General features: G+C 33.9%; 2 protein-coding genes across 2 annotated transcripts; both read right to left on the reverse strand.

Moving 5' to 3' along the window:
• Positions 1 to 4,720: 4,720 nt before the first annotated feature.
• Positions 4,721 to 7,278, reverse strand: LOC136276153 (vertnin-like). The gene is given in 2 exon segments (XM_066087259.1): positions 4,721 to 6,806; positions 6,808 to 7,278. Coding segments are annotated over 2 exon segments (2,514 nt in total). The 5' UTR covers positions 7,236 to 7,278.
• Positions 7,279 to 7,281: 3 nt separating this feature from the next.
• On the reverse strand, positions 7,282 to 8,603 carry LOC136276156 (trichohyalin-like). The gene is made up of 2 exons (XM_066087264.1): positions 7,455 to 8,603; positions 7,282 to 7,338 (listed from the first exon to the last, which is right to left on the reverse strand). Exons 1-2 carry the CDS (start codon positions 8,601 to 8,603, stop codon positions 7,282 to 7,284), a joined length of 1,206 nt encoding a protein of 401 aa, XP_065943336.1.
• Between the last annotated feature and the right edge of the window lie 1,354 nt (positions 8,604 to 9,957).

Here is a 9,957-nt window from a genome sequence, read left to right on the forward strand (position 1 = left end):
TGTTTTGAGATTTGCATAAATATGAAAATGATGAAAATAAAAACCTGGACTTAAAGAACAGGAAGACTGTGTTTTTGGAGAGAGAAGAGGAGTCAAACTAAGGAGTCAAACAATAAACAGAATGACATCATATCATACTTAAAAGAAATTGAAATTGTTGAGTGTGCATGCATATATGGGTATATCAATTTTAAAATAATGTTGTCACTGAACATATTATCATTATTTTTCTTTCAGAAAGTAATTTATCTTCTTAGTATACATGAATAAAACAAATAAGCCAAGTATAATTGTTTTTATATTCATTATTTTTTTAAGAAATGGAGGAGAGGAGACATCTACCTAAGTCAGCTATATGCTGTTTGCATGCATTAAGGATGTAAAGGGGTGGGGGGGGGGGGGGGGGGGAGAGAGTCTTCATCCCCTCGCATAAGATTAAGTTCAAAATTATTTAAATTTTATATATTCATGTGAACCAAAAATGCCCCCCCCCCCAAAAAAAAAAGAGAAAATGAGTATAACCTTAAAATCATTCATCATGTGTATATAGCCCCTCTCCCCTGGATAATTCTAATTTAATTCACACTTCACATAGTAATATGGCTTGGTCTCTGGCCACCTGCAAATAAATTCCTTGAACCATCCCCCCCCCCCCCCCCCCGGAAAATATTTCAAGACATCAGTGTTGTATATGAACATTGAGTCATGAGGCACAGACATGCTCCCGACATGAAATATTCCTATAATCAAAACATACCCCTGACCATATTGTACAGTGAGGTAGGGGTTATTTTTTATATTATGAGAAAAATTTAAATCATGTTATATGTCTGTCTTATTATAGAAGGGCTTCTCCCAACCCAGCCTACCCCTCAGATAATTTTGCACAAATAGGTCTCATATATTTTTCTTTCCTTCCCTTAAAATTAAGAAACTACTAACTCCGCGCATGCAGTAACCTAAAATATGATGCAAAACTGTTTTTGTTTACGTCTATGATTACAACAGAGGAAATGCGGGTGATTCATAGTAACCATACTGTCCTTTTTTATAAAGTTAAAACAGAAACACTACGTTTTAATAATCATTTGCATAATGTACTGATGAAATCTATCGCAAAATAAATTCGGATTAGACGATACAATGACACCGCGCCTATTTCAGAAGAGTTACCGCTTATAGAGTTATCTCCCCTTTTGGGATCATTTGTGCGTTTGAAATGTGTATTGATTTGAGAGACCTGACTGACTGTCAAATTAAATGCAAAAAGACAAGGGCAAGGCGGCTATAGATATTATTGAACTTGGTATGATTTTCTTCCTTTTTTCGTGTACTTAATGAAAACTGATGCTCATTTGTTGAGAAATGAAGGTTTAATTTGTAATTTTAATCGAAATGTACAAAAACGCGCTATTTTTGCAACAAGTAGCCAGTTTTCTTAGGAATTTGCATAATAAACGAATTTTACAACTGAATGAGCATTGATTTCTATGATGTATATATAATTTTGAATAAGTAGGCGTATTACTTACTCCAAACTTTGTTTGTCTTGCCCTTGTCTTTTTTGTCTCAAATTAGCATTGACGTTTCTTGTCTAAAAGATGCCCACGTGACACTGAAAAGTCACGTGACAGTCAAATTTAGACATGGTCAAGTTAAAGTGACCCATATCTTTGCAAAATCAGTCAATAAATAGTTTTAAAAAATATATCATGCAGAAAAAATAAAGCTTAAATAAACGACCTCGTTTTACTGCTGTTTGAAAGCAAATTGTTGCCTTAACTGTCCTGCGTAATAAATCCAATTTTTTAGGCGGTTGAATGCTTTTAAAGTCGGATATAATTCCCGAAGCGAGCGACACAAAAACGGCGGCGTAAATCGGAGGTTTTTACAACGCTTGGAACTGTAGCTCTCTGGTTTGTCTATCCGAATTTTTTCAACCAGAGAGCTACAGATCTGCAGCTAATGGCATGGTTGAACGAATGAATAAAACAATTTTAGACATGCTGTCTAAATGCATAAAAACAAATCAGCGAGACTGGTACCTTCATTTAGACTATATCACCATGGCATGCAAAGCGACACCCCATTAAGTACTTGAGTGACACCGCACTAAATGGTGTTTGGCAGAGAAATGAAGTTACCCTTAGATATTTTGTCTAAAAACATTACAGAAAAGTTCGAGCTTAGAACAGATTATGCTAAAAATTTGAAAAACAGGCTAACTGATACACATGATTTTGTAAATGTCAACACAAATCTTCTGAAAGACAAAACCAACAGTATGGTCTAAATGTCAAAGAGAAAAATTATCAAGTGGGAGACATGGTATGGAGAAAATAAATGTTTTATGAAGAAAACAGAAAAAAGTAGAAATTAGAATGGTCCGTGGATTATGACTAAAAAATTAAGCAGTATACTTTACAAAATCCAGCACAAGAAAAGTTTGACATCTATTGTCGTACATGCAGATAATCTAAAACCATATAGAGGGGAAAATAAAGTAAATTGGTTTTATGCAGAAAAAGAAAATGAAGAGCAGGTAGAATTGCCTCATTTAATGATTTCCAAAACAAAGATTCAGAAGTAGCACCAAAAACAAATTTTGAAAATAGAAATAGAAAAAAGTGAAAAACAGCAGAATAATAAATTAGAGCAGAGAAACCTAAACCAGCCACCGACACTGAATTAGGATCCGGCGCAGGCGCCAAATTAGAGTCGGGCACGAACGCCGAATTTCAATCGGGCAAGGACGCAAAAATAAGATCGGGCTCAACTAGCAAAAAGTATCAGATTACGAGGACGGGAAGATCAGTAAACAAACCAAGAAGTTAAGAAGATTACTACATTGATAACGTTATGAAAAGGGGATGGTACGTTGTACCGAGTGTCCAGTGACTTTCGCTAACTTAAGGAATCTGAAAAGACACCAGAACCAGAAACACAAAGATGACGTGAATATGAGCAAATGTCCTATCGGAGGCTGCGAGGTATTTTCTTTCAGAATGGAGTATCTTGCATCACACTTGCACATATCGCATCGCAGTGCAGTTAAGGCGGTCAATAAAAATATGGTCAAATTTTTGTGATGAAAACACGTATACTTTAGTTAAACTGGCATGTCCTTTTTAAAATCAATAACAGTCACTCAAATGCAATATATTTCTAAAATATATATATAACAGTACAATATTTTATGTTCATAGTGGTCACGTGATATGGCAGTCGCATGGTACAAGCAGATGTATTTGTGGTTTTGAGGTCATTTAAAAAATTCAATATTGCAAGGGCATAATCATGTCAAAATTCACAACTGAATTATGAAATAACTTGATGTTATATCGTAGATTTTGAAAAACGGTGCGAACTTTTTAAGATAAGAATATTTGTAAGTAGAAACCGTAATTTATAATGCATATGTTGAATAATTTTGAAGGTCACAGGGTTAATTTCATTAAAAAATAATTAATTTGTAAGATTTTACAAGGATCGTAGAAGTTTTTGAGGTAAGTATATGAGTCATTATCAAAAAACGCAGAAATAAAATTTAAGAAAAATCAAGAATTTTCTTGTGTTGAAAAATAATTTTATTCAATTGTAACAATAAACACATATCTGAAGAATACAAAAACACTTAACTCCCACCTAGAAATTATTTGATTTCTGAGTATAACACAATCAAAGAACTGGTCATACTTAAATGTTGTCCTACCTGTTACACATAAGAAAATACAAATTTTAATAAATTGAAGCAAAAAAATATTCCAAAATTTCTTCAGACATTATTGTGAAAGCATGTTAAATAAAGAACCAGTAACATTTTTTCAATGAAACAGAAGCAAAATACAAATTACAATAAAATAATAGAAAATTTTCAAACAGGTAAACATTTTGTTTGTTATTTTCACAATTTTACAGAATAAAAAGATAAGTATAAAGCTCAAAATGCTTATATTTGATCAGAAATGAAACTTTAAGCACATGTGTAGACTCAAACCTAAAAGAAATATACACAAGCAACATATTTTTATATTTATGGTGCTGTAACAGGAAAGACAGCCTCGCAACAGGAAAGACAGTACATTGTATTAAACAAGTCTCTCCTGTTACAAAATCGTAATTCTGATTTAAAGTTGATTGATAGTAAACTTAGCATCAATCTCACAGTTGGGAGTCAATTAATATGCTGTTGAAATATAGATGAACCTAAAACAATACCATTAAATACTATGATAAAAGTTTTATAATCTTTACAGTAAAAAGTGTAACAGGAAAGAACAAAATAAGCAACAGGAGGGACTTCTTGTGTACATTCAGATCAAAATCTTCATTTGGTTAAACACTGAATATAAAAAACCCTGAAAATTTACTAAGGTGTTCCTAATATATAATGACATTTGTGAAGAAGTAAAATATATTGAAAAATATAGTATAAATATTGAAAAATGTTTACAACTGTAACAGGAGAGACTCCTAATAACACAATCTGGTCAATAGTGGAAATTAATGTTGATATTTAAATTAAATAACAGATTTATATCTGAGTACTATGTAAAATACAAAAGAAACAAACTTTTCCTATAATAATATTTGCATAAGAAAATATCAACTTTTAAAGAAAATGAAGTAACAGGAAGGACAATGTAGAGTGAAATAAAAAGATTACATTTAACAGAGTACTTCAAAAATTTGTAAGCTTTATGTATGACTATGGACTGTCTCACTTTCCTGTAACTTTTTTCCAGATGTTGTCATTTATTTTGTAGTGGGTACTCCCATCTAACTTTTCTAGCTCTGGAATGATGGCCAATATGTTATCCAGAGTATACCAGCATTCATCAACAATTGTCTTTGGCCAGAAGAAGCAATTGGTTTTTTTTCTACCAATTTGGTGCATACAAGAGACATATATGTCCTCATATCTAATTTCTTTGACGAAGCCTGGATATGCACTTCCATTATAGGACACAACAACATATTTTCCTAAATATGACTCGATATTTTCTGTGTCTGATTCTTGATCGGCTTCAACGTGTTGCTTTACACCATTTCCTAACTCTTTCTTCTCTTGAACTCCTAGGTTCTCTGAAGTGCCATCTTCTTCCATTTTACTCATATCTGAAGCATGTTCTGTGTTTAATACTTGATCACCTTCAATGTGTTGCTTTACACCATTTTCTAACTCTTTCTTCTCTTGTACTCCTGGGTTCTTTGAAGTGCCATCTTCTTCTATTTTATTCATACGATCAGCTTCAATGTGTTGCTTTACACCATTTCCTAACTCTTTCTTCTCTTGAACTCCTAGGTTCTCTGAAGTGCCATCTTCTTCCATTTTACTCATATCTGAAGCATGTTCTGTGTTTAATTCTGGATCAGCTCCAACCTGTTGCTTCACACCATTTCCTAACTCTTTCTTCTCTTGAACTCCTAGGTTCTCTGAAGTGCCATCGTCTTCCATTTTACTCATATCTGAAGCATGTTCTGAGTTTGATTCTTGATCAGATTCAACCTGTTGCTTCACACCATTTTCTAACTCTTTCTTCTCTTGTACTCCTTTCTTCTTTGAAGTGCCATCTTCTTCTATTTTATTCATATGATCAGCTTCAATGTGTTGCTTCTTTTGCTGATAATCTGTGCTTTCTTCTCTGTTTCGACAAACATCAATTGGTACCACTGCCACAAAGTGGTTTGGGATCCAATTTGTTGAGGTCATGTCGGACCGTGTTGATGTCCAGAAGATATACATAGGGTCCACTTCAACTCTTACGTAATTCCTTGGCAAGACTACTCTGTTCAAATCCAATCGTACATTTGGATTTCCAAGTTTTGGGTATATAGAAAAAACTGGTGCATTCAAAACTGAAGACAGAGCATGAATCTGCCAGATTCCCATATACGACCTATCAAGCCGTATCTTTAGTGTTTCCATTATGAAAATATTTTCGATTGTTCTTTCGTCAAGAAGCATTCCTGGCACATACATATCAGAGTATTGGGCATATACTCTAGGCAACTGTTTTTGACAACTGGCATCTTGCACACAGCCCCTTGACAGAAAGTCATTGTCCAGATACATATCCTTGTGCAGTACAAGCTCATGAAGAATTCTAACTCTCATTTCACTGGTGTGATTTGGATCCCCATAAGCGAAAATGCTACCAGTGGAAGGTAAACAATTCCCATCGGCTTTTGTTTTACATGGGTATAAGGTCCGTTTGTCTGGAACATCATCAGGATAGCGATCCACTGCTAATTCATCAACCTCTAAGCCATTGCTCAGAATGGTAACACAATTCGGATCTAATGGCAAAGCTTGTAAATCATCAGTGACTTTGTTGCACACATTTTTCAGTTGATTAAAGGTTTTACATTTTTTTAACTCCTGTAGATACATATCAAAAATGTTTTTATTCTGTGCAGATTTCTCTTCTGTAGAACAATTCTCTTCTTTTGATATCTTTTTTATTGTAATTTCGGGCTCATCTTTCGTTTTGCTCATGCATGAAGCTGTTTTCCCTCTCTTTTGTTTCTTTGAGTACGTTTTCCTCTTTTGTTCACATTTGAATTCTGCTACTTTTGATATGGATTCTTCTCTGTATGTTTTATTTTGTAACTGGTGGTCTTTGCATTCCTTTCCTTTTTGACACACACAGCTCAGATCTCTGTACAAGATGACTCCTTCCATGGGAGAAACTAGTTGATGAATTTTCATTGTTCCAGTAATTGGTTTGAGGGTCAGTTGATTCAGTTTTTCTTGATATTCTGTTATTTCTGATTCTCCTACAACACTAACATCAGTTTCCCCCCCCCCCCCCCCCAGCAACTGAATCAACAAAAGTCTTTGCAGAGGTAATGTCACACCCAAACTTTACTTTAGAATCTGCCTTTCGTTTAAGACTCCCCCCTACTGCATCTGGAATTCCTTTCCCATGCCCACTCTCAAAGAAGTTCCATTCAGCATAAGAAAAGCCAAGCTTGTGTAGTTCAGTAGAAAACATGAAAAAATTACATTTCTGTCTATATTGTGTGGTTGGGCCGTCGCTAAATATGTAGATCTTCTCTACGTCTGAGGACTGTCTGATATTTAGTAGAATCGGCCGTAGATGAGCCCATATTGCCCCAGGATTATGGGCAAGACTTTCAGATACTGTTGCAAATGTTTGCTTTTCATTCTTGCCGATGTAAAAGATCCCAGTGTGTAGGGACAGCTGTTTTTTAGAGGCCCCAAAGTGCATACTTTGTATTTCATTACTGAGTTTACAAACATAATTTTCTGAAAAGTCAATATGAAGCAAACAACTGTTCTCTTCCAGATTTTCCTTTCTTTCTTTGTAATACCTGTACTGGTTTTTGATGTTGATACTATGACTCCTGTACCTTTTGATCTGGTTATCAAACTTGTCTACCAGATTGGAAACATTATTAGAAAATGTTTCTTTGACTGTGAATGTAACATTTTTTCTCTCAAACTTATTTCCACGTTTGATTTCTCTTTTTTCAGATTTAGTTGTCCATTCTTCCCATTGTATTTCATCATTTCTTTTCTTTTTGTCATAATTCCATTCTCTTCCTTCCAAAAGCTCATCTAAGCTCTGTGCTTCCAATACATTAGCATTCTTCAAGGCTCTAAACATGAAATTTGTATTTTCACATAATTTACACTGACATTTGTTCCTGTCCCTTTCTGATGGGAATAGAACCCAAAATGGCCTAAGCCTGCAAAATGTTGAATAGCTCATTGGGGGATTTTCTGATAGATACTTCTGGTGAAGGTTTTGCAATGAGTCACATAGTATCCGGCGCTGCTTTTTTGATTTTTTCTTTGTCACTGTATTTTTCATTCCAGCTGTTATTCTCGAAACATCATCCCTCTCATAAAATTCTTGAACGATTTTGTACATGCGTCTGGACAGTGAAGATCTCTGTAATAGCTTGTTTCGAGTATGTATGCCACAACTTCTCATTGCTACAGATTTCAGTTTGTACTTGCGTATGATAGAACCACTGAGTATTCCTGGAACAGGAGAAACTGCTTGTCTCAACTTGTGTGCAAGCCTCAATTGATCAATGAGAGCATTATGAAATAATAATGCTCTTTTTACTTCTTTCTTGGAAAAGTTTCTCAATAATTTTCTGGTCTTTGAGCGTGGAGTCAATACATTTCCCTTCAAGGCATCGTTCGATGATTGTTCTTTTGCTCTCTGTAGTCGTTTTCTGTAAATTGCATGTTTCTTTTCCAAATTTACAATCTTATCTTTTAATAATTTATTCTCTCGATAGCATTTTGCTTTTTCCCTATTTTTCTTTTCTTTTCTTGATAACTTTTGATGTGAAGAACATGCGCTTGAGGGAGATTTAGGTGGACTTTTACTTTCAGAAACTTTCTTTTGCTTTGCTCGAACTTGCTGTTTGTAAAGCCTCCATCTCTTTCGTGCACTTCTTTTTTCTCTCTCCGTCATATCTTTCACACATTTTTTCTTTTTTCTCTCAATGTCTCTTTTATACTTTTGCTTCTCTTTCAACAGGTATTCCTGTCTTCGGTTTGGAGAGGCATCTCTCTTCTGTCTGTATTTTTTCTGTCTGTCAGCATTTGACATCCCCATTTTTACCTATCCCAAAAGAAAACTTTCATTTTTCAACGAAATTGCTATAATTTTTTGAAAATAAAAATAGTTTACATAACTGCAGATCAAATATTTTTAAATTAATTAAAAGGTGGAAAAATTATGTTGCTTGAGAAACAATTTATTGTCCTTCCTGTTACACTGAATTAAATGCCTTAATATATTTATACATAATCACTAGATATTGAATTGATTTTTAAACAACTGAGATATAATTCAAAGACATATATTTTTATCATGGATTATATATAATAATCAGCATGATTATGCTTTAAAGAAAAATACAATCATTAATTGTCTATCCTGTAACAGCCCATGTCTTTCCTGTTACAAAAATATATTTTGACATCATTTACTAACAAAATTTATCTGTTTGTAAGTAATAAAAACTATAATATGAAATGATTGTTAAAAAAAATGATATGAAAAATGTTTTGATCTGACAAGTGAACAGATATTCATAGTTCTTCTGTTATTTTGGAAATTTGTACGTACTGTAACAATGGTATATCTTTCCTGTTGCAAAATCACTTCTAATGTGATAACATAAACTATTAAAACAAAAATCCTCACTTAAGTTTAATTTATTGTACATACTACTTTATTGAATATCTTATGTAAAGTTATTGCTATATAAATAATGAAAATGTCTTAAAATCCTTATTTTTATAAAATACTAGTCTCTCCTGTTCTTAAGGTTGTCTTTCCTGTTACAAATTTCCATGAGACAGGATGGACAATAACAGGATAGACAATTACTCTATATATGGTTGTTTGTTTCCCTTCCTGTCTACCATACAAAGTTGATGATGCAGTAGTTTATAATCACTAATTTTGTTTTCAAAATAAAATCAAACACTTTTGTTTCACATTGTATTTCCCGGCCATTTATATTTGTTTATTCTGAGGCTGCAAGACATATATACAGGTGGACTATTTTCACACCTTGCCACGGTCACTCTGTCGTGTATATATTCTGAGCGCTGTCTGTTAGTTCTGAGGGTTTTCTTGATCCCAGACATACAAAAGAATCTTTTCAGCGACTGCCAGACATATACACAGGTGGTCAATTTTCACACCTTGCCGTGGTCACCCTGTCGTGTGTATAGTCTGAGTGCTCTGTTAGTTCTGAGGTTTTTCTTAATCCCAGACATACAAAATATTTTTTTCTGCTTGCTTTTAGGCGTGGAGATTAAATATCTAAGCGTTCATAGATTAAGGAAAATCAGTTAAATTGTGTGTCTTCTTTTCAAAATTATATAGCCGCTGGTCATATAACCGCATACAAGTGCATGAAAAAAGTATTAATGAGAGAGAGAGAGAGAGAGAGAGA

Source organism: Magallana gigas, chromosome 1 (genome assembly GCF_963853765.1).
Source record: "Magallana gigas chromosome 1, xbMagGiga1.1, whole genome shotgun sequence".
Lineage (NCBI taxonomy): Eukaryota > Metazoa > Mollusca > Bivalvia > Ostreida > Ostreidae > Magallana > Magallana gigas.

Bases quoted from the DNA above. Each gene is read 5' to 3' on its own strand.
- LOC136276156 (XM_066087264.1), bottom strand. From the start codon at position 8,603: ATGGGGATGTCAAATGCTGACAGACAGAAAAAATACAGACAGAAGAGA. The intron at 7,339-7,454 runs GTTACATTCACA...AAACCAGTACAG, and splicing joins ATAAGTTTGAGAGAAAAAAT to GTATTACAAAGAAAGAAAGG.